We start from the raw sequence: 25,652 nt of genomic DNA, 5'->3' as shown, positions 1-25,652 counted from the left end.
TCTTTTCACAGTCAGACCAATCTCTACCAAAGCTTTCCTGCAGCCTGTTTTTGCAGGAGAAAACTAAGATTTAGGCTCAGTCATTCCAACAAATTTGGTTAACCCTGTGTTGTCTGGAGTGGAGGATGAGAGCAGGGATCCTCAGTGAAGGTCAGATAACATGGGAAGGCAGAGATGAGCAAGGGTATGTGGAGCACAGAGGCAGCTCAGGCCCTGTAGGGCAGTGCCAGCCATCCCAAAACAGAGCACCTCTGCACACACTTTCCCCATAAGTACCTGGGCATCTGGGAGGAGATGAGAGCTTTTGCACAGGGCCAGGCTCAGCTAAGCATCTTCCTTCATGTGACCTTATGCCCGAAGCACTGCATCATCTGGCATCCTGGCTCAGAACAAGGCTCTCCAAGCGGCCTCCCTGCAGGACCATCCCAGGTCCAGCAGAGCTTCCTAGCTTGGGGGTCATCCTCAAGCAAGGCAGCTACCTGGCTTCTGGACCCCAGCAGGCACTGGAAGTAGTACAGCCCTATTTCCATGAGATTATCCCTGAGTGACAAGCCTTTGTCACAGTGTCTCCAATCATGGTGCAGATACCCTGCCCTCCCCATGAACTACACACCGCTATCCAAAACTCTGCAGGTGTTAATGCTGAGCAACACCAGGTGAGATTGCAGAATCCCATCGAATACCTATCTTATTCAGGACCTAGTTCTACCAAAATCCACCACAAACAGTTAATGTCACAAGTAAGAATGACGTTTGCAAAAGAGCTCAGTCTGTTAAGCTTTTTTTCTTTCTGTTTCTTTAGGGTTTTTCCTTCAGCTTCAACTTGGAGAAAGTTGAGTTTAGTTTAGTTCTGTGTCTTTGTGCCTCTCCCTTTCACACAGGCACTGATTGCCAGGGAACATATTGCTTGTGTGAGATTTTGCAAAGGACAGAAGGAGAGCTCCTCAGTGGTTTTGGTAATGAGCCAGGAAAGCAAGGACAAAAAAACTAAGAACTTTACTCTTTAATCCTTGGTAGAAGACAGGACCTTCTTAAGGTTTTGTGTGTAAGTGGTTTAGTTGAACCAGGGAACTCTTGATGCATCAGAGACATAACAACCCTGAATCTGTGAATATTGCAGTGTTTGGCAATAATTCGGAAAAGGCACTGCAGAGGCAGGAACAAGAATCCCCAGGAGGGCAGATGCAACATAATCTGCCCCAGTACAACATTCTCTGTGGTTTTAGTAGCTGGCATAAATCCCAACTAGTGAGGTAGTTCCACCTCTTTTAAAATGCTTTTTTCATTGTCAAGAAGAGCTGTTAAGTGAATTAAAATGAACTGGTATTAAGAAATGAAATCATATTTATACAGGGCTTGGATGGGTTTGACTTCACCTCTTTAACTAAACTGGGTGAATGCAGAATGTTGGGAACTGATGATTACTGAAAAATAATCTGTATGAGGAGCGCTTATTAATTTAAAGTTAATTATCTCTCCCTAAAGGTTTTTATATATGGTTTTATATATATGTGGAAATTCTTGTCTTGAGGCAGACAGCTCTGCAGTCTGGATCACCTGAGAGTACAAATCTGGGCCACAGTATGACAGCATTGCATTTCTATCACTAATTAGCATCTCAAGGAGCTAATGCAACTCACTGTCCTTCAAAAACTGCTCAACAGCCACAATTTTTGCCATGTCCTCTGCCTTTTCAGCCCTCCAAGGCACTGTAGGAAGCAGACCCCATTGCCATGTAAGCATATTTGCAACACACTCCTCTACAGGAGGAAGAAGACAGGCTTGGATGCATCTGCTTTCAAGATCAGCAATTGCTTTGAGGAAAAAAAATAAAAACAATCAGGAAAAGCCATTTAAACTGAATTACTGGCACTACTATTTTCACCTCTCCACAACCTAGCCATGACTTCCAGTGCATCCTGGGTTAAAAGTTCATAATTCCCGCTGAACTTAATGGGAGTATTTACAGAAGAATTGTGTTGCAATATCTAATAGGCTCAGTTGTGGGCAAATCTCTTTTGCTGTGTCTGTACTGATTTTAGTCCAAAGAACATTCCCACTGCTACAGTTCCACCAATAGGTAGGAATAATTGTAACACTACTGTGACTGATCACTGTTAATTCAACAACCATATCTTCTATTTATGGCCCAGGGCAGATTGCAGTGTTTGCATGTTGGTGGCTGCTGCTGCCTTGTCCACACCAGATCTCCCACCATCAGTATCAGCAGGAAGTTTTTCTGGGGAGCAACTCATAAGGAAAATGAGATTTTCATCAGGTCCTCTCTGTCTCCACCTTCTTCATAGACATGATTAAAAAAAATATATTTCTTGACATGACTGTGAAGACTAATGAGTAAACACTTATAAAGGACTTTGAACGTGAAAAGTGTGAAATATTCCACTTAGTTACAAAAGCATAGTGAGGCCAAAGCAGCAGCCAGTCATCTAACTTGAATAAAATATCCTTTTATAATGTTCTAGTGATGCTGTTTTTTGAATTTGATGGGCAGCAGTCAATCTCTGTACATAAACAGTGACCAGAATCTGCACTTCCTCTTCATGAACTTTGGAAAACCTGATCCATCTCATTCAATAATGAGAAGAAAAATAAGGAAGAGCGAGAAAGAGAGAAAGAAAGAGGCAGAGAAGGAAAATATGTTCTTTGAGGCAATGTGAGGTGTAGGTCAATGTTTCATATTAACCCTGGTTTCCTCTTCATACATCTGATTTCTTTGAAAAACACAGCCATAGTTCATCCACTGGTCCAATGGCCCACATTGCTCCTAAGGGAGACTCAATGCTATGGTTAGAAAGAACTAAAGGAAAAATATTGTTGAGGAATTTAACCAAATCTTTCAATCTAGCAGCTTTGTAAGAAAAGAGGATGCACTGAAGGTAAAGTTTCTTATGAAAATCATGGTGTGTTCATTGATGCTATCAGGAAAGATTGGAGTATTTCCAGCCAGGGCCAAACATAAACAATTGGATGGCACTAGACTGCATTTGATTGGATTGGGTTAGGTAACGTAAGACACCTTGTAGGATATGGAGATCTGGAAATCAAACCCTTGCTCCTCCTCTCTCCAAACACAGGTATCAAGGTGGCTCTCTCCTGATGTAACCAGTGATTTCTAATCAATTATTTCCTTTTTCCAAAATCAGTTAGGACTTTTCCAGCAGGGAGACTGCCACAGAGGAAGGGACATCCTTCAGCTTGCAGTGACAGGGATGCTCAGCTGCTCAGCAGAGAACTGGTCAGTGAGAGCGACCTGGGCAATGTGCTACCCTGGACCTGGAGAGCTGGGAAGAGCACGGACAGTAAGCTGCAGAGGATGGGCTGGAAAAGCCTGTGCCTATGGGATGCACACCATTAGGTAAGATGTGCCTTTCAATTTCGTGCTGCAGAGTCCGTAGCAAATGTAATGGCAAAGAGGGACATGAGCATGGATTTCCCACAGGACAGACAAGCTCCCTCATCACCCTAGGAGGCACAGACACAAGAGGGGGGAGGGACCAGTGCTTTCCAGGGGTTTATGCAAAATGCCTCAAGCCTGGGCGAAACAAAGCTGACAACAATGATTTTGGAAATCAGAAATGTCAATGAGCTTGGGCTTATTTTCTCATACTCTATCAGTTGCCTGACCTTCCCTCTACGCATTCTTTTGTCTATACACAATAGTGCAGATGGGAAGTTATTTCATCTAACTTCAGGCATTTACATATTTTAGGACACTATTCAGGTCAGCTCTTTTAGACATCTATCACAAGACAAATAAATCAGTTATAAAATACCTGTGTCTTTCCACTGACTACAAAAGCAGTTGAGAAGACAATATGTGGTCAGATCAATTTTAACCCCATGACTATACTCCCCATGTCCTTCTCATTTCCCCCATGAAAAAATACAGATCCCCTCACAGCACAGAGCTCATCATGAACAGGGCTCGGCTTGCAGAGTTACACCAGGTTGTGTTCATTGATGAGTGAAACCAGGTTGAAATTCAACTGCTAGTTCTAGCCTCCCACTCATTATCTCTGCTGGGTGTTTAGATCTCAGGGAATTTGTGGAGTTTCTGGGTTTCCAGATACCAGATAGTCTTTTCTGTGAGGCAGTGGGCGTCATTCCTTCAATGATTGTGGAGGAATCTCTAGAGAGGGACCTTATGAGCACTGCTCGCTCTCTCCTCTAAGGAAAGAAATTGAACTCATGGTTTTCTGACGAATGTTTTCTGCTGTTGTCAGAAAGCCAGGAGACATTTAGCAGCTGTAACAGTGGAAGCTAAATAAAAGCAGAAAATTTCCTGTCTGCTGCTACACTGGTTAAGTATGCAAAGTGACATTAAAGAGAGGTAGATCTGCTCCAGGAGACACTGTCACCCAGAATAATTCTTGAAGGGGCACAGTCTTCCCTCCCGTCCACCTTTGATATATGTTTAATTCCACAAAACACAGTCCAGTGATCACTGTAAACAAAGGATAGTTGCATATTCAAGCTATACATTAATTTTAAAATTGGACTTATTTTTTAAATAGAATATGGCTACAGCCTTCCTCCAAGATACTGGTGTGCAATTGATGGGATATCTGTTTCAGAGTTATGTTTCTACTATGAAGTTTCCATGGCATAGACTTGGTGTCACCAGACACTGAAGTCTTACGAAGTACTGTAGAAAACTGACTTTGATACAAGCAATAGCTCAATTTCTTTGGAATATAAAACTCTTTCACTTTCTTTTCTACTCCTTTGTCTTCTAGGGCTCTGCTTCCTTCAAAGATAAAACTGATTGCTGGTTTCAAGGGCTATTTATTGCCATGACAGTGACATATCACTCTGAGTACTGCCTCTTAAGTACTATTAGCACCTATCTGATCTGAAAATGTACAAACATTCAACCAAAATTGCTGTATTAATAGACAAGCCTAAAATAAACAGGAAACAAACAGAACCTTTAAAAAGAAGGAACTGCAATTGAAATACTTTAAAGATAAATAAACTTTTAGATTTGACTCCCTCTAGAGTATATTTAAGGAAAAGCTTGAATCAAGAGATTCCTTTTTTGTTGCAGAAACTCACAGTAGTCCACCGAAGTTCTCTCCAAGTGCAAGAATCCCTCTGCCCAGCAGCCTCTCTTCAGCAGAGCTCTCTGCCAGTTACAGCCAAGCCCCTGCAGCGCTCAGGCCAGTGCCTCACTGACGCCAGAAAACAAAGGTATATCTTCTTTTTCAATGAGGTGATAGAGCTGTAATTGTACATGCCTACACTTTCCAAAAAGGAGACCAAAACCTTCCTGTCTTCATCAACTAAAGGCAGTAAGAGAGCTTTCGTTTGGTCTGTAGAGATGAGTCAGAGTAGACCCGTGTCTGTGGGGACCTGTTGTAGAACAGGACCCTCATTCAGTTTGGTCCCTGGGGATTCAAACTCAACACAGTGTTGTAACATCTGCTGACCCCAAATGTCTTTTTTTTTTCTAAAATGAGGATCAATTACCCATTTCAAAATGAGCAGAGCCAATGTAGTCACTGAGGTCATTACAAGCCTTTTGGTGAAACTCCCTCAGTCCTGTTGTGCAGAACACAAGAAACACCAATGTATCCTCTGTCTGTATCTGCTAATGCTCCCACTGCCACTCTGGTGAGCTGCACAGGTTTGTTTACAGGTGGTAGTGAGATACTGAGCAGAAGAAAAGGTAGCACAGAATAAAAAACTGAATTTTCAAGAAAGAGCCCAGTGGAAGCAAGACACAGAGTCTCTCAAAGCATTTATATCTATGTTTCTAATGAAAAGCAAGCAGAACGTCAAATACATTCCATACGTTTCGTATGTAATAATGAGGATATTGATGGGATATACAGGACAGGCACAATTTTCCTTCTCTCTTTGCCAGAAAGTAAGATGAAAAAATACCTGAGTAAGGAAAAAAACAAAAGTGTGAATCTACTGAGCTGCCTGGATGTGAAAATAGACAAAATAGGTCCATCACTTCCCAGCATGTGATGGATTCTCAGTTGCTATGTTTAAAGCCACAAAAGAAAGAGAAGAAGAAACCCAAAGTTTGCCATCTCTATAGCTGCATAAATGTATAGATAAATTCAGTCTGACTACAACACACGTAACGCATGGCAGTACCTCAAGGAATAAATTTGGATCACTATGCCATAGACTCCAAAGGGTCAACATGACATATTGCATCATATCCCCCTACACAAAAAGAATTCACTAACAAACACCACTTCCAAAAGTGCTCCTTTATTCCACTTCTACATTATAGTTTCTTATGAAATAGCTCAGTGGATGACTTTGGTGCTTTGCCACATTTCTCTCAATCTATTTATAAATGTTTGGTTGGAAAGAAAGTAAACATTACAGGACAAACACTTTATAAACGTTTGCTATTTTCACATAATACTTGAACTGGAATAGGTTTTGCTTAAAATAAATAATAATCCTGGAGTGCTCTGCAGAATGACACAAAATCTCCCAAGCTTGTTAAAATAAAAATGGAAAAGAAAAGAAAACAGAATAAAAAGCATAAACCAAGTGGTTTATATCTCATCTAAGAACATAGAAAATTATGTCTGTTATGAGGGGGGAAAAAAACCAAAAACCAGCCTGCCAGGTAGACTTCATCCTGCACAGTATGTTGCTGGTAACAGCCTTTAGGGCAATTACTGCTCTTTGATTATAAATCGAATCGACTAACATGCCACCAGAAAAGTGGCAGCACTGATGAGTGTGTGGTTCCCCCGTGCCCCAATAATGGATTAAACAAATGTTTCACACCTAAAGACTCTGGGTGCACGTGGGAAAGCACAACTGGTTTCTCACAGGCAGAAAAGTGATGGCTGACAGAGCATGTTGCTGCTGCTTGCTGCTCCCTTCCCACCTCACACACCCAGCGACTTGCTGCTTGTTTATTTAAATGACACTGTTGTTTGAAATGATGGGGGCTTCTTATCCTCTTGAGTCATGCATTCTCTGTCTGCGATCCTCTGTTTAGGCACTTTTAGCACCTCATTAATTACTAACTGCAACAAAGTCATGCTGTTTTGCAACTCTATTGCCTTTGTTAAGAAATCTCAATCCTGTGTTAGAATGTGAAAGGGGACTGTTATCTACCATATGCCCTGCTTGACTCCATGCTACAAAATTAGCTTTCTAGTTCCTGAAAGACATATACATGTGCTCCTTATATCCATACCCCATGGTTAAATAGCCTGGCTTCCGCTAAACAGCCTGCCAGTACCAATTGTAGAAGCTACTGTTGCAGATAAAATCCCTTTGTAACTCCACAAGTTATAAATAAATGTTTTATCCAGGAATATACAATTTCTTACCAATGCCCTTAAAAAGTCTTAATAATGTCCTTAATAAACCTTAATAATGTCTTAATAAGTCCTGCTGCAAAGTGCTACCCTAGGTGCCTCTCTGTGAGTCTGTGGGTTAACTCTAAAACAGTTAACTATTAAAAATAAGTAACTAACAGATTAAGCAGTTGGAGATATTATTTCACTTTTAGATGGAAGGCTGGTGGGACAACGTCAAGTGAGGACAATGAAAGTCTTCCTTGCAATGCTCTGAATGTTGTCAGTTATCAGCGTAGTTAAATTCTGCAGGCACATCAAAGCAGGTTGGTACAAGAGGTTTGATCCAAAAGGGATTTTGATAGCTGTGCAGAAAGCTGTGATTTAAGAATCATCTTCAGCAGCAGCTGAGGCTGGAAGCACCTAATTAAATTCACAATGTCCTTCCTTGTTTGGGGTGAATGTTCCTCAGAGTACAGCTCCTGCAGAGACCCAGAGCCAGCGCAGGCAGGACTCTTGCGTGAGCAGATTGTGGGCCAAACAGAACTAAATTCATTGAGGATCTAGACCCAGCCACCAGTGGAAACAGGCCCCTCTCCGCAAGCAGTGTGTAAAGGCTTGTTTACAAAACAGGGACAGAAAAATAGAAATGGTAGTAATAGTGACTTTGCTTAGTGGTTAGGGTGTATGCAGCTAGAAGATACCAGTTTCTGATCATAAATTTCCATTTAATGTGAAATGTGCAAGCATTCTTTCAAAAAAGAGACAGAAAATAAGATTTCCCTTCATGTGCCTTAAAATCAATTCCTTCTTATCATCTGACACCAAGAATGTTTATGGTGGCACAGATGCAGCAAAACAGCCTGTGAAGCAACCTCAGCCAAAGAATCACATAACTGAGCTCAGGGTGTGGGGTGCAATTGCACCCTGAATCACACTCCCATGGAAGGTACACGTGGAGCATGGGTCCACATACTGGCCAAGTTTTATTCCCATTGTGCTAAAGGGAACTCTAGAAAAAGACACAACTGACTATTTTTCTGAAAGAAAGGATCTTAATTTCTCCCCTGATGGAGGAGGCTGGCTGACCCAGGCAGAAATAGATATTTAGCTGGGCAGAAAATCCTAGCTGGGCTGAGTATTTCATTATTGCTAGCTCCTGCTTGCTCTCATTTCAGGATGAATGTTTGTTCTGGTAGCAGTTTGGAAGGTACACCTATTGCCACAGTTTATTTGGAGAGTTTAGACATCTAAGTATTGACTGTTGGATGTCACTTGCAAAGTCATGTGCCTACAAGGTAGGATTTGCTACTCCTAAATTGAAGATGCTTCCATATTTCATGAGATGTTGGCTTTCAGGTTGTAGCTGTCTGATGCCTGATTTGTAATTTGTTCAATGTAGTAGATGTAGATATTAGCTTAGCAGAAGCTCCACATCACTAAATCCTTGTTATTCAACTACCTGTCATCAGCCTCATGTGAAAAGAGAACTAAGTTCAGAAATAAAACACGGTGTGATTCTTTCCACTCATGAACAGTGGTCAGAAATATGCTGGAAGGTACAAAAAAAGGGTAAGGCTCTGACTAGGGAACCTCTGTCTCTTCAGAAAAGTACACAGGCTTTTTTCAGTTGTGATGAGCTGAATGAAAAATATGAACTGATGAAACATATCCAATTGCTTCAAGCTCTCCAGGCATAGTGATGGACATCAGCTTGTGCTTAAAAGTCCTTGTCAAGAGTTCCATGCCACCAGTACACCAGAGTCAAGCAGAGAATAATATTCTTCAGGACTTCACCATTTTGCAGTCTTCCAGAATTTCACTTTACACCTTGAAACAAGCAGCAAGAGCATTTGAGTATAGAAGTGTTCCAGACTGCTCAGCACTAACTGCCCAATACTGAAACATGTCATAGAATAAGTATCAATGACACATTTACCAATGTTTAGTGAAGGACAGGGCAGGGTAACCCACGGCTGCATGCTCTGTGCCTCATGCTCTTGTGACATGGGTGCCCAGTTCCTCAGCTACAGCTCCTACAATGCTGTAATGCCTCTTCTGACTTCAGGCCACTGGAGCTGAACTGCTTCAGTAAATCCTGGCAACAAGATGGCATTGTGGAGGACAGCTGGAACTGCAGCACATGAGCTCTATCTACACTATGCACCATCACCCTTTTTTATGCCTACCTGTTCCTGTATGCACACTAGACAACCTGCCCACCACCCACGCTGCGTGCAGTGTGAGCACGCACATAAAGGAATGGGCTTGTTCCCTTGTCCCTGCCTTTCCAAGGAACCCTACATCTATCATTTCACCTTCAGTAGTGAGATTGCTTCACTGACCTACTTGAGACACTCCCTGCCCTTACTGTTTTACATGTCAGGTTTTTCATTTCTTCATGGTGTACCAGATCAGGAAACTGAATATGCTGAAAAAAAAACCTTTTTGCATTTAATTTTTCAGCCTAATATTTCCCAAACTCTTGGACCAACAGAGCCCAGGAAGTGGGAATGAGCAAGTCACTTGGGCAAGTGTGGAATCTACTTAGATGGACATTAACAGCAAAGAAATTCACAGGAAACACTGCCAAAGTGAGAAAACGGCTCCTCCCAAATACTGAAATCATAGAGAAATCAATGCCTAGACAAATGGATGTGTCAGACTTCTGTGAACCTTTGTTGCTGGTTACTCACATCCTCCAACTTTACCCAGTTGTAGTTCCACCCTATGGGCTGTCACCACAGGAGAAGCATACTTGGGCAAACTGATGCATGAATTTAAGCCAGTACAATTATTCTGGTATTGCCTTCTGGGTGGTTAAAGTTAGCCTTCGTCAAAAGCTTTTTTTTTTTTCTTCAATTTAGCATACATTAGAAAAACATTTATGTTAATTGCTTCTGTTCTAGAATGAGCGTTTACACCCAAAACACTCAGATACTTCCATGGCAATGCTGAGGTTTTTTCTTGTAGACACAGTTGCTCTAGGCACAGATTCTGCAAGCACAGAAGAAAAAGTTGGTCTGCATCCCAAGAGTTTTACAATCGGATGGCAAGTCCAAGAGGGGACCAACTGATAGATGAATACAGGGAAGCAATGACTTAGCACGGTTTGATCATCCTCATATTAACTGCTAAAACTTCCTCTGTGCCAAAAACTTCTCATTTTGAGGCCTTCCTGTTGGGCTTTCTTAACTGACCTGCATCTGGAAGGTTTGTGCTGCAAAATTTGTTTGTGTGTTTTTCCCACAAATACGCCTTTTTTTTCTGCATACAATAAAACAACAATTCAGCCCTCCTCCAGTGTGATCCAGAAGACCAGATCCAAACCTCTCTCGGACTGATAAAAGGTCAAGCTGACAGCAGCAGGCTTTGGACCTGACCCAGACAGAGGGGTAGTCCAGATCGACATGCTAATTTAGGACCTGATCCTGTAAACTTTGATTACACTGGGATTTTATTACAATGACAGAATTGCACAAGTTGGAGATGGGAAAAATCAATTAGGTCATCTAGTCTATTTGTTGCCAGTGTAGGATTGTTCTCTGCTGCACATGTTGTTAATGTTCTGCCATTAGATATTTTAAATATCTGAAACATAAAGACATTATTAAGGATACTGGGACTGGATTTCAGGAATCAGTTTATTTTTTAAAAAGTATACTTAGGTTCAACTTGTTGTGAGTAAAGTGTTTTTCATCACTCACTTTTTTCAGTATACTTAGACTATTCAAAGATAATCTTCTGTTTGTGATATTAACAGCTTTGGAAAATACTCGTGATGTTACAGGAGATTAACCTCCTAAATTGAACATAGCTAAAGAACAAATGAGTTATGTTAGGAAACACAGAGAAATGTAACAACTGTCAGATTGGGAAATATGGAAAAGAATAGTAATACACACACAGAGACACACAAATACTTACATATATAGATGTGTGCGTGTGCATGTGTGTGTGTGTGTTGTCTGGGTAATTTCTTATATATTGGTATCTTTCCATGTGACTTGCCAACTGTGCTTGCCCTTAGTTTGTACAGGAAAAGAGAAATCTGGAGCAAAGACTGTCATGATTTGGGGTCCTGTGTAGTGCCAAGAATATTGTGGATGTTTAACAAATAGTAGATGTGTCAGGTTGTGCAACCATTACTCAGGACTCCTGCTCCAGGCCTCCGACCCTTCTCCCTTCTCAGACATTACTGACCCAGATCTGTGGGAAAGCTACCAGGGGTGACTCCTTGATGGTTACCTCTGACCTATGCCATCTACACCCTGATCAGTACCTGAAAAATAAGGATATGTCTCGGACACGGTATGCTTCGTTTTCAAGTTATATATCAGAAGTAATCCAAGGCCTTTTTTCCTTTACTGTGTTTCCCAAGTTGAAAAGGCAAATTAGTGACTCTTTTGTTCACTTACACAAACTATTTCCAGTCTAGAGAAGAATGACAAAGGGTGAGCATTCAGCTGTCCTGTTCACATGGCTAGTTTTTATGACTAGAGTGCCATTTTAAGCAACCACAATATCAGCTATTAATTGAATATTAATATTTTATTTGGGATATAATCTGAGGATCCTGAGGCCAGCTTCTTTTCTAATACAATGTATTAGCTATTTAGAAAACTGAAATCAACATTTTCTGGCTGTGGGAGTTTGCACAGAGAAACTGCTGGGCAGGAGTTGCAACAGTGAAAACACCACACACTATTACTCTTTGACTAAAGGATTATTTTCCTTAAAAAAAAGAAAAAAAAGAAACAAAAAAAAGCCAACCCCCCCCCCCGCCCCAAAACAATACCTAGCTGATTTTACAGACTCCTGTTGCTGGCTTCATTGCAGCTCAGTAAAACAGACATATTTGACTTTCTGGCAACACACATACCATCAGCCATTCTTTCCCTCCCCACCCTCTTTAATAAACCCCAAAACAGAGAGGGGCATAAAACCACCCTGGGAACTGTTTCCGATTCATCTGTTTCACTTGCAACGAAACACTACGTCCAACTCCCTCCACAGTGTGTGCTGCTGCTGGCTCCTCACGCCTCCCGGCCTGGTGAGGGGAGGCTTTTTGCACACTGAATCCCTCCAAAACCGATTGTCCACCGACCGCAGGCCCAGGCACAGTTGTGCAGCCCTGCGCAGCCCAGCTCAGTCACTGGCTCTGCCTCCCCAGGGCTGATGTCAGCCTGAACTTTGCCACTGATATCTCATCCATCGGGATGAGCGACATAAACAGAGAATTGCACGCCAGAGTTTTGCTCTGGAACAAGCTCCTTCCACACATTTCAACAACATAAATCTTCCCCTTTTATCGCAGAATGGCAGTAACTGTTTATGGGTTCAGTTTGTTATTGTTGTTGGGTGGTTTCCTTCCCCCCTAATGGGGCTGGTTTGTGGGGGCAACCAAGCTCCTGGCATCCTCTCACCCTGCTGCTTTTTGGATCCCGTCTTGAGTCAAGGCACAGCTTTTGTTTTCTCCTCAGTCTATGTCTCTGCCCCTCTTCCACAGCAAATAAACCACCTCTCCCCCCCGCTGCTGGTCACTCATGCATACCCTGCCCTACTGCTTGGCCCTCGGTTGGCGCACAGTCCACAAGTCGGTTTTGCTGAGGCTCTTGGGTGACCCGTGCAGGCTCCAGGACTGTCTCCCAACACATCTGCCCCACGCGCCTCTGCTGTAGCAGGGACACAGGGAAGCGAAGAGGCTGGAGAGACAGTGAGCAGAGATTCTCAGTCGTGCTTTGTCAGGGCAAGGAGAGGGAGTGCACTCCCCATTTGTTTAATGTTTTCCTTATGTTTCTCGCGGAGCGTTTATTTTTTGACATGCTTTCTCTGCCCACTGGTGCTTATGCTGCTCAAGTGAGTTGGCTGGCTAGCTGCAGGTTGGCTCACATACATGTCCCATCCTTTCTCCACAGCCTTGTTTATTTATGCCACTCGCCTGGCTTGCTCAGATATTTATACACACACTAGCACACAAGAAGTTTCAATCTCCAACAAAATAAAACATCGAGACAAATGCACTTTCTACATGTCAGGGTAGCCCCTAGTTTTGTCTGCTGAATGATTTTTATTTTATGCCTCTCTGGCAATCCCACCCCGTCCGGCTCAAGTATCCTGGATTAGAAAGACTTTCCCCAGAGTCCTTTTCAAAAGGAGCCTCCCACAGACCTTTAAATCCCCCACATTTTATGGTACCGATATTTAACAGCTCTGAGAGGGACAGCGGGGGGAGAGAGTGGGGAAAACAGTTACGAATAAGAGTGGCCTCGCCTCACACCATTGAGGTTCTTGATGCGATCAGCGCCGGTTTACACGGCTCGCTCTCTCATCCCAGCGATAGGCACTGAGATAAGAAGGCAAGCAAGAAAGGGCTCAGTGAATTCCCCAGTTTTACCTCGAATCAACCTCACCACTCCCTTTGTAGCCTTCCCCTTCACCCCAAAAGGAAACCCTTGCCGAAGAAAAGAAACGTGATACCCTTCTGTCAAACAGGCGGCCTCGCTTTGCCAAGGTGCAGCAGAGCTGTGCCCTTGCTGCCGGCGCTCTGCTGAGGGTCCCGGCGGCACGGGCGAGAGGCTGCTGTGTTCACCCCGGGGCTCACGGCTCCGCTCGACCCCAGCCCGGGGCCAGCCCCGTGTCTCGCCTGCCGCCAGCCGGCTGTGGGTACGGTCTCCGGCCCCGGCAGGACACGAGGGTTTGCTCTGTCCCGTCCCGCCGGAGAAGCCATCCCGGAAAACCCCTGTCCAGTGGGGAAAGGTCACAGGGGAGAAAATCCCGAGAGGCTGGAGACCCCTCACAGCCCCACTCGCATCTCCCCATGTCCACTGCGAGCCAGGATGTAAGGGGCAAATTCGGAGAAGAGAGAGTCCCGCGCTGCGTTCCCCTCCGCAGGGAAGGGGCTGAGCACCCCGCCCCGTCCCCCCGGCGAGTGGGGGCGTCCCTCCCCACGGAGGGGCCGGGGTGCCGGGGGCAGCGGCAGCTCCGCGGAGACCCCGGGAAGGCCGGCGGCGGAGGGGAGGCGAGCGGAGACCTTCGGGGGCGGGGGTGGGGGGCTGTCAGCGAGGCTGCAGAGCCCCGCCGCCCTCGGGCCCCGCTGCCGGAGGATGCTCGGGCGTCGATGCCCCGAGGGGGCTCGGCCGGGCGCGGGGAGCCTCCCCCGCCGTGCCGGGGCGCTGGGGCTCGCCTCCTCCCGGCCCGCCCCGCCCCGGGGCCTCTCCCCCGGGGCACCGCTCAGGAGCAGCTCCCGCATGAAGCCCGGGGGCTCCTGGTCGGCGGGCGGGAGAGCCGGGGGGGCCCGGCCCACCTGCGCCCGGCGGCTGGCGGTGCCCGCGGCGCAGAGCGCGGCTGCTCCGGAGCGGCGGCGGCGGGGCTGGGTCCTCCCTCTGCCCCCCCGCCGCTCCCGCCCTCGCACACTCCTCTCCCACCGCCATCCATCCATCCGTCCTGTCGGCACCTCGCCCGCCCGGCGCACACACGGGCGCGCACAGCCGCACGCACCCCGGCACCCTCACAACATGCTGCCGGCCACCGGCCCGGCATGGACCCCGGCGGCGGCTGCTCGGCTCCTCTCCGCTGCTGACTCCCCTCTGAGGTTTGCGGCAGGTAGCGGGGCAGACTGCTGGAAAGTGCAATAGGAAAAGCGAAGGGGAAGGGAAAAAAAAAAAAAAAAAAAAAAAGGAAGGAAAAAAAAAGGAAAAAAAAGGCAAAAGCCATCAAGCCGGCCAAGCCCAGCTTTGGATCTCAGTGCAGGTATTTCTGCTGCTGTGTTCATCCCTTGCCGCCTACCACCCCGGTTTATTATTTCTTTTTTTAAGGAAAGAAAAAAAGGACGAAAAGGAGAAGTCGAACTCTCAAAGGGTTACTATGCAATTGCGACTGATTTCTTGGTTTTTCATCACTTTGAACTTTATGGAATACATTGGCAGCCAGCACGCCTCCAGGGTACGGCGACAGGGAAGAAGTAAGTGCGAAGAGATTTATACTTTGATAACTTCTGCTTCCTCTCGTTGTGCTGTTCACCTGTCCGGGGGGTTCCGTGTCCCCGGTGCCCAGGCGAGTGCGCTGGGAACTAAATCCCGCGTCAGCGGCGCGGCTGAGCAGATTTGCAGGCAGTTTCATTCAGTTGGAGGGATGAAGGCGATTTTTGACCTATATCTGCTCTTCTTTCTCACCTCACCGGGATGAGCAGCGCGGGCTCTGAGAAGACCTGCGTCTGGTGCTTTACATTTTAATGTCTGGTAAAAGGGAACGTCCTTTCTTAGGTCTTTCCTCTTTCTGAAGGGAAAGGGAGAAGACACGACAGGTAACTTTTTGCGGGTATGCCCTAAATGCTTTTCTTCATCCCGGTCAAGGAGCCCCCTTCCCAAGAACGGGCAGTACAGATTATCGCTCTAGGTTAAGCCTGGCGCTCGGCGATGCGGAGAGAGGCTGGGGTGTCGCGGCTCTGTCCGGCCCGTTGGCTTTTAGCCTCCGCTCGCCACTAGTCACCCATCACCACTGTCCTGGGACTGTGGCCCCTGAATTTTTAAATTTTTAAAATTTTAATCCCATGGGATGATGCGAGTTCTTCCCTTCTGATTTAACCGGCCCCTGTCCATCTCCGCCTGGATTCGGGGCAGAGGCAGGAGGCAGGCGGGGGCCTGGGAAGGAAAGAACAGGGAAGCAGCAGCGAGTCGCCCCCCATGGAAAGTCGCTGTCCAGGTCGTGGGGCGCTGCCACGGGCAGGCGGGCTCTCGCTCCGGCGTCAGGGTGCGGCGTGGGCTCGAATCCGCGGTGACACCCCGGCAGTGCCGCCGGTCGGAGCTCTGCCGTGACCCTGCCGCAGGGAGCCGTGGATGAGGCGGGATGAGGCAGCAGGGGCCGCCGGGACGCGCCCCCGACCCGGCCTCGCCACCCCGCCTGCATCGGACCCGCCGCTGTTTCTGGGGAGGAGGAATTTTCTGCGCACCTACCGCGGAGGGGCTGCTCGTGCCTGTCCGCTCTCCCTGACAGCTGCAGACACCGAGGAAATGTCATAAAACACAGCAGTCTGCGTTTAATCAGCAAGAAGTAACTGAGTTACTTCCTCAGGGAGGGGAGGTAGTATTATTTTAATTTTCTCCTGCTCAGCCTTCGCTCCCTTGCCCTGCTTGGCACTGCTGGCCCTTGAAAGCCTCCTTTGTATGGTTTGCCTCCTGCAAACAAGGTTTGATTCACCTAAAGTGCCCCTAAAGCGGAGCTGAGGACGAGAGAGACCGGGGCTCCAGCCCTCCGATCCCCACGGCCTCGCAGCGAGGGAGCACTAAGGGCTAAGTAAAACATGTCAGGGCATCCGATTTATTATCCTTGGCAAGGGAGGGCTCCGCAGCCTCCATCACTTCCCCCCGCTCCTTTAACCCCTGGCAACCGCGGGCCCGCAAGCTGTGGCTGCCCCCCACCCCCAGCCCTAGCGGTACCCCGGCGGGCGCGGCAGAGGTTCAGCCCCGGGCTGGGGGCACGGCGGGGCTCGGGGGGCCGGAACGCCCGCGGGGCGAGGGTCGCGGAGCGGGGCCCCTCCGCCCGGACTTGCTCCGGCACCTGGTGCGCGGCGCGCCGGGCCAGCGCCGGGCCGGCGGCGACCTCTGCTGTCCCGTGCCGCGGCGGGCAGCCCGTGGCTGCAGGTGCTCAGCTCGCGTCGCACGGCTCGGCCCGGCTCGACCCGGCCCGGCCCAGCCCGGCCCGGCCCGGGAGCTGCCCCACTTTGGGCGGGAGAAGGCAGGTCTGCCTCCTGCCCCTGGCCGCTCAGCGCTGCAAGCGTCGGGACAGACGCGGTGTACTCTCCAGGCGAAGGCCGTCCCACCTCGATCGTCCTCAGACAACCGGCAGAGCAGGGTAACTTTCGGGAAATAGAGGCGGAAGTGTTGGCCGCGAATATTTAGCTGGTTGGTACACCGTGGAGAAGGTATCGAGCACTTGCTCAAAGTTTTATGGTTAAAATGCAAGAGTTAAGATAAATTCACAGCAGAACAAGTGTGTGGAAAATCACAGCTGGAGAGTCAGAATGGAAATCTGGCCTGTTATTTTGGCAGTGAAGTCAAAAAGCCTTTCAGAACACCTCACCTGGACGTGCTATACATCGTCTACTGGCCGAGGTCTTCAAATCCAGCTGGTTGTAAAACATGATTTGGCATAAACAGTGGTTACTTGGCTTGAAGCAAAAAATTAGAGAGTGAGTGTTTATGAAAGTTATTATAAAAGTGGTTACGGTCACTTGCACTAATCACTTTGGCTTTAAAAACCTATGAATCGCTGTTAGTAAAGAGTGCATCTTGAAATAAATTACAGTGTGCAGATAAAGAAGACACCTGTCAAATTCATCTACTATGTGCAAGACTTTCCCTGGATTTCTGTTTCTTTTGCTCAGATAGTCTCCTTTAATCATAAATCATAGGCACATTTCTAGGGAAGTGTTTTTAAATTTCTCTTTAACCTGCTTATTTTTAAATATAGTACAAATAACTTCCCATCAAGAAGTCAGTGAGTCCATGTTACTTCATTTTGTTTACTATCAGAGTCCTCCATTCCATGTATTATATTGTAGACTTACATATTTAAACATAAAAAGACTACATAATCTGAACTGACTAATTCAGAATATGCCATGCCAGACCCTCAGCTGGTATAAATTGAAGTTTGTTTGTTAAATTACCCCATCAGAAGGATCTGGTCCTGAAGCATTACTTATTTTGTACCTATTGCCAAAGTAATCCTTTCTATGAGGAACATTTAGTTTGCAATCCTTTTGCTCTCCAAACTCCTACTGAAGTTTTTAGTTGGAGAATCCTAAATTTCTGTCCCATGATCAGTAGTAAAGATATAGTTGGCTGTGGAGAGATAAAACTCCTCTGAAGTCAACAACAAAGTGCAGACTGATGTTCGGGTCCAGAATTAGACACGGAACACAATCAGTAAAAGTTTGAAAGCAAACATACAGTTAGCAGAGAAATTTGGGGTTTTATTCTGATAAGAGCAATTAAGATTAACGAAGTTGCTTGTTTGAGTCTTACAAGACAGAGTAATATGCAGCTGAATATAGACTAGCATACCAATAAGTAAGAATTTCTATGTATTGGCCAGTGACTGCAGTTTGCTTAGAAAAAAGGAGGATTAAGTCAATAGTTCCAAAATATTTTGGCTCTGCAGGCCACTACCAACTCCCAAAACTTAGTACTGACAGTTATGTACATCTCTTACTGACCTTCTAATGGACAGAAATGAAATATTATTTGCTGCGGGTCTGTAGATGCCTGGCAGACCATTTGCCATGACCCTGTGGACTAGCAGCGAGCCATGGACTAAATTTGGAAATCTAGAATAAGCAAGGTGATAGAAAATTCCGTATTTCTACTTCACTCCTACATTTGTGACAAAAATAACCTGTATGACTTTGTGGAAGTGCAGTTTGGATGTAGAGCTCCCATGATTATTGGTAGCCCATAAAATTTTCAAATTTTCTCCTGCCTTTCACTACTTTCACTATAACAGCCTGTTCAGGCTACCCGGCCTTCCTTCCTTCCTCCCTCCCTTCCTTCCTTCCTTCCTTCCTTCCTTCCTTCCTTCCTTCCTTCCTTCCTTCCTTCCTTCCTTCCTTCCTTTCCCTTCCTTCCCTCCTCCCTTCCCTTCCCTCCCTTCCCTTCCCTTCCCTTCCCTTCCCTTCCCTTCCCTTCCCTTCCCTTCCCTTCCCTTCCCTTCCCTTCCCTTCCCTTCCCTTCCCTTCCCCTTCCCTTCCCTTCCCTTCCCTTCCCTTCCCTTCCCTTCCCTTCCCTTCCCTTCCCTTCCCTTCCCTTCCCTTCCCTTCCCTTCCCTTCCCTTCCCTTCCCTTCCCTTCCCTTCCTTCCCTTCCCTTCCCTTCCCTTCCCTTCCCTTCCCTTCCCTTCCCTTCCCTTCCCTTCCCTTCCCTTCCCTTCCCTTCCCTTCCCTTCCCTTCCCTTCCCTTCCCTTCCCCTTCCCTTCCTTCCCTTCCCTTCCCTTCCCTTCCCCTTCCCTTCCCTTCCCTTCCCCTTCCCTTCCCTTCCCTTCCCTTCCCTTCCCTTCCCTTCCCTTCCCTTCCCTTCCCTTCCCTTCCCTTCCCTTCCCTTCCCTTCCCTTCCCTTCCTTCCCTTCCCTTCCCTTCCCTTCCCTTCCCTTCCCTTCCCTTCCCTTCCCTTCCCTTCCCTTCCCTTCCCTTCCCTTCCCTTCCCTTCCCGTCTCCCTTCCATTGCTCTTCTGTCCAGTCCTCTTGCTGATGTGGGACTACAGATCTTCCAGAATGTGCTTCTGGTCACAATTAGTAGTGGAGGGCTCCAGTCTGCAAACACTCTGCATCTCTGGTTTGCATTCAGCTACTTACAAACTCAAAATTAGGGAGGTGTGTAACAGCCCATTTGTAAACATAGCTATATAAATTAAAACAAATCAGGAAAATACTGACAAAACACCAACTGGTGAAATTATATCTTCAGTCTTTTTATACTCTTGTTTGTGCAGGGTGTAATTCACATTGAGGTAGAATGTCAGCAAGAAAAGAAGAATTACATTATTAGTTAAAATAACGCTTCATTTTAGAAGCAATACTTTTAACAGTTCACCACATATATATATATATATATGTATGTTTAGGGTTGGCATGTCACAGATGGCAGTACTACAGAGTTGGTATGTAATATAGATGTTGTTACCAATTTCTAAAAATATAAATAATTTTATATCTCAGTGCAACAGTTTAAAGCAGAAGTTAGCCAAGCAAGCAGCCATCAAGCAGCCCCCCCTTGGGCAGGACTGAATTACTGTTAGTTCTCTTTCAAAGTGTTTGAATGCTGCTGATAATTTTTTTCTGTGATGTCCCCATATTAGCATTGTTGTGTGTAGATATTTAGCTGGTGACAAGAGGGTCTCTTTTTTTGCAATGAAGCTATATCTCTCATTTTTGGGTGAGAATCTGTTCATTTAAAAATAGACAGTAAAATTCCTATTGTAGTTCTCAGAAGCAGAAGCTTCTGTTCCATCGTGTTGTCGTAAGCTGTGAACATATCTCATTGTAGTGATATCTAAAAAATTAAATATCAGAAAATCATTACCCATCGCTGAAAGATTTAGAAGCGTGATAGGGATAGACTGCTTGTGTTGTTATTTTTTTTAATAACTCTATGTGTATGTAAATCTGTACCTGATCATACCAGCATATGTGGAATGATAAGTGTTGTTATCCCAGGAGACTAAAGGGCTTTACTGACCAGTTGCCATTTCATACCTGACATCTGAAAGGGTGATAATTTCAATTTCTTTTTCTATCACCTACTGAAGACATTTCTTATACTATATAAAATTCATGTTAGACTTTAAAAACACGTATTACCACAACTTCTCAAAGACATTGATGTAGGATGGTACACCTGAAAATATATTAAAAGTCCTATTTGTCTCTGCAGACAGAATAAAATACTACTATTATTAGTGAGATGGTTTTAGAGCTTGAACCTGCCTACTTTGCTTTCAGTGGAGAAGGTACTATGGACTTGGCTGGAGCTGGAGTGAGCTTTTTCCTGTAGGACCTCAGGATACATTTTGAGTTTGGAAGAAATGCTGCATTAAAATACTTGTAAAATTGCATGATTCAAATATGTACAGCCCCTAAAGAGGATAAAACAATGCCTTGTACCTTTCAAAACTGTGATATATTACCTGCTTGGGAGGCAATCTCTTTCTTAATCATATGAAAAGTACAACTACTTTACTACTTCCACCTATTGAGCCAACTGAAGCCAAACAAGTTAACCGAGACTAATTTCTTCTTTTGAGCTTTGCCCTTAGTGTATCAAGCCTTTGCCAATCCCCATTCTGCTGTTTCTTCTTGCAATAAATTTTTCACTGGAGACAATGGAAGTTATACCTGATAAAATCTGAGCTAGAACTCAAAAATCAGACTTACTCATTGTTTCTCTTGCTTAGCATGCTCATTTTACTTTCTGGTCTGCAAAGCAAGTGTGCTGGCTTGAGCACTGCACTTTATCGCTAACATTAACAAGCTGTCTGTCATTTCATAGCCAATCATTTACAGACAGTCACTACTAGCTACACTTCTCCATTAAAACTATGAATGTTATTAAGAATGATTTTTCCCCTGCAGTAGATTGTCCCTTTTGCTTGAAATTAAATTAAAAGTTGTGAAAGCTTGGTGGAGGAGATATAAAAGCTAATAAAAAATAATATTTTTGTCTCACTTCTAATTTTGGAGTCTGAACTACTCAAAATCACTTTGCTAATTTTTTTGCCAAAATAATTCTGAACAAAGCAATCTTATCAGATGACAAAAGGCAGCTGAAACCATGTACATTTTTATACAAAAGTCTGTCTGTCTGCTATTACCACAAACAACGCTTCAGAAAAAAGTACTCCGAGAACATTTATTCATGCAAAACCTGCTATGGCTGTCAAAAAAAAAAAAAAAAGATGAGAGCTACAACTTTTTTTTAAATAATTGAATAACTGAGTTTTTGGTGACAGCAGAATGATTACAATTAGATGCTTTGTCATAATAAAATCTAACAGATTTTATTAATGAGTACTTTAACCTTGTTTTTGTTGCTAGTTCCGAGCAGTGCGATGAGCAATGCTACTTGAGAAGGAACGATTGTACTACAGTTGTACGACAGCTGACTAATAAACTTTTTTGTGTGTTTCAATTTCTCGATTATGAGCTATCGACCTTGCATTTTAAAATGTTAGTGTTATTTACTCCTGCGATCAAACATAGCAGCCACTGAAGCAAAGGAGCCAAAAAACACATCTTGCTCCAGTGCTCCTAGGCAAGAACTCATCTATGGGGACCAGAGCTGAACTCAGAGAGCCTTTGGTTGTGGCAGGGGCACCGAGCTCCTGCCAGCTCCAAGCAGCACCCCAGCCTTGCACTGGTATTTTGGCTCCACACACCAGAATAATTCGGGGGAGCAACATAAAGGAATGCTTATAGTAATACTTCTAAATAAAAGTAAAACCCCAAACCACAGGTTTACACCAAGTTCTGGTAGTGCTGCTATAATCTTTATCCTTTCAAGCTTCAATTTTACATCCTGACAGGTTTTGTGTTTAAAATTGCAAGGTCCTAGATGGGATTTCAGACTTTTGATATTTTCTGCAGGGTAAAGAATATTTTGGGGCACTGTAAAATGAAACAGGAGGTCATTGATAGATGTTGGGATAGTAACGATGTGTGATTCCTGTGGCTTCCTGTAAAGTGCAAGGGCAAACACAGGCTCACTTCCAAGAACAGGACATGAGGTGCCTAAGGTGTGTCTGGGACAGGATTTAAATACGAGTCCCTCACCTTCAATGATGCTTAATTTCCACCTCACCCTTGACACATGGACATTTCTCAGATACTTTGTCATTTCTAACATGATGTTTCATCTTACTGGCATTGAACATCTATCTGAGCTCAGGTCCCTCCATGCAGAGACTGAGATTCTCTCTTAAAGAAACCCTGTGTAAAAAAAATGCAATGAATAAATTGTGACAAATAATAAGTATATCAATGCAAAGTTCCTCCACACGGAGCACACAATATTGCAGATGATTGCTTACTGACATTGGAATACAGTCACATGTGTTCCTGCACCGTACCCAGCCCTCAAGCCCTTGCCTTTCCTGTGCAAACTAAAATTGCTGGGAGCAACGACCCGAGATTACATGCAAATCCAGGTGAAGAAACCTCAGTTTATTAGAGCATATCAACACAGATAGGCTAGAGTCATGCTATATGGAAGAATTAATTTAGCTTAATTTTTCAGTTCCTGGCCAAATATTTTAGCAGCTAAGTTTTTGGATACATTAAGAGGCAACAAGGTTGCCGCTCCCTTCTTGGTGTGTTTCGAAAGAAAAGAGCGAGTTCTCCTTTCTTTTGTTGAAGAACATACTGGTTTGCAGTGCTGTGTAGTAGTGCCAGGGCACCTAAATGCCCTGGACATCCAGGATTTGATAGTTTCTGACCTCATCTTTTCAGACTAGGTTGAGACTCCTTTGTTCAGCGTGGGGACTGGGTTTTGTCCCTTTTGTAGGCACCCAACTCTTCTCACCTATTAAAAGGCAACTGAAATATCTTGCTGAGAGCTGCCAACTGTTCTTTGATGGAGGTGTCAATGGAGGACATCATGACACAAAGCAGGGATGTTCCGAACATCAGAAATCCTTTACCAAGCACCAGCTCATCCACCCCACTTCTTCCCAAATAACTCCCTGCCTACACGGCTTCCCTGGTGATAGTTACAGCAGAGGTAGGGCTTGAGATATTTTAACTCAGCTTCCCTACAGAGTAAGGCTCTGTTTCAAGGGGAAGGAAGACAAGGTTCTCACGTGAACCAGAATCGTAGGAGCAACCAGCTGGTGGAACGAGATTTCCATTGCGTTTTTTGAAAAACTTTTATGAATATCCACATGAACCAGAGCTACTAAAGCCTGACACTTTAATATGTTTACAAAGTTTATGTATGTTATCAGCACATGCAATACTCCCAACAGGATTTATTACAGGTTTCTTTAGCAACGACACTTTTTATCATAACAGCTTAACTGGTCAGAGAGAGGAAAACAGCCAGTTTCTCCAGAGTGTGCCTCCCACGCACACTTGCCCAGCATTATTGCATTGCTTATTCATGAAGATTACACAAACCAGTGTAATCAGCAAGTGTTTCATAAACTTATTTCCTTTTCATAGAATATTCATAATTAATTTCACTTTTTTCTATGCCACTGAATAATGAGTTGCTGGTGTTATTTTACTTGATGTTACTGCCGAGTGAAGAACTAGCCCTCCAAAATACAAAAGTGGGAGCAAAGGCTGTTGATTCAACATGGGAGTCAGAAGATGTTAAGTGCAAATATTTCGCCAACACATGGGGATGGATGAAGATTCCAGAAAGTTTTAGTATAACACAGAACTAAAAATAATCAGCTGAGATGAGACCTCCTTGTGCTGGGCACGCTGGCCACAGATGTCTAATAGACAAGATCCTGAAGGCCTGGAAGGCAAATAAATGACATGATTTTGTGTTTTGCAAAAAAACCCAAAAAAACCAACCCACAATAGTTTCTGTTTTGCAGTCCAAAATGAAATCACACATTTGTCTCTTGTGTTTATGTTTTATGAAGAGTTAGGCAATTGACAAGTTTCGGAGTTGAGGGAGTATTAAAAGGGAAAGTAGAATTCTGTATGAGCGTGTAGAATTTATAACTTGTGCTATGTCCTAGACAAGTATTTTTAAGACCAAGGCCCCGACTTCAGGAATGAAACTATTTAAATGTGCTTTTTAAGCTACTAATTGAGGGGAAGTTTCAGAGGTGTGAAAATCTGTCAGTAGGATTCAATTTTGAGTGAATGTCAGCAAAAGGACGTCTTCATGGCTGCTTAGGTCATACATTATTTCTGAAGAATAGACCAAAGTCATTTTGAGGAACAGGTAAACATAAAAACAAGTTCCCGTAGACAGATTATGGATAAAATTGTTGGGTTTTTTCTCCATTTGCATAATTTGTTTCTGCTAAAAACCTACAAAATCAACATGATTTGAAAGTGCTTATTCTCTTCCATGACTGGATACCATGTTCTTTCATCTGAGTGATTAACTAAGATACTACTCCTGCTCTAAAGCCCCAGCTTCTTTCTAAAATATGTCTTAGAACAAGCAAGCTGTCACATTACTACCTCCGAGTTAAGTATATCTGAGCAAATAATCTAACAAGTGGTGACATATATTATGGCTGTGTGGTCTCAATCACTCTATGAAAGGTGAAAATCATGGAGGAGGTTTCAAATAGGCTTTCATTTATAAGGTATCTACATATTGTACCTGGATACTCTGATAACCACAAGTCTTCCCAAGCTTTATGGAGATTAGAAGCACTGGGTGGGGAGTGACCAGCGTGGGGGGATCTTACTACTCGTTACCAGGATCTGGCTGGCCACAAAGGAAACTGTGAACTGTACCCTTTCAAGATAAGGACAGGGTGCTAATAACCTTTCTGAAATCACATCATTTCCAGCTACTCAGTGAGCAGAGAAGTTCATTTCTCCCTCAGGATAAATCACATCTGAGTCCAGATAAAATAGATTAATCAAAAGAGCAGCCTTCTCTTGTATTTCCATGCTTCCTTGATTATGTGAGAGAGGAGGATTCTAACCATAACTACCACTAAAAGAACACCAACCATTATGAAAGTCAATCCATATTTCTTTCTGAAACCTTGCATAATTTCTTGAAAAGTAAGTTATTCATCTATGGAACTTGCTGTTTGAGCCTTCTAGTCTGGTTCCATGACTGGCTGTGGTTACTTCTGGGAAAAGGAAAAAGGGCCTGT

General features: G+C 44.6%; 1 protein-coding gene across 1 annotated transcript in view; it reads left to right on the top strand.

The window, feature by feature from the left end:
• The first annotated feature begins 14,665 nt into the window (after nt 1-14,665).
• Nucleotides 14,666-25,652, top strand: part of RSPO3 (R-spondin 3) — a 61,943-nt gene continuing 50,956 nt past the window's right edge. Inside the window, exons 1-2 of the mRNA XM_039569923.1 lie at nt 14,666-14,898; nt 15,122-15,267. Of these exons, the coding sequence (XP_039425857.1) occupies nt 14,822-14,898; nt 15,122-15,267 (223 nt within the window). The 5' untranslated portion in view covers nt 14,666-14,821. The remainder of the gene's footprint in view (nt 14,899-15,121; nt 15,268-25,652) is intronic.

This window comes from Corvus cornix, chromosome 3, assembly GCF_000738735.6.
Source record: "Corvus cornix cornix isolate S_Up_H32 chromosome 3, ASM73873v5, whole genome shotgun sequence".
NCBI lineage: Eukaryota > Metazoa > Chordata > Aves > Passeriformes > Corvidae > Corvus > Corvus cornix.
Note: the sequence above shows the minus strand (reverse complement) of the source record. Positions and strands in the feature narration are given on the sequence as shown.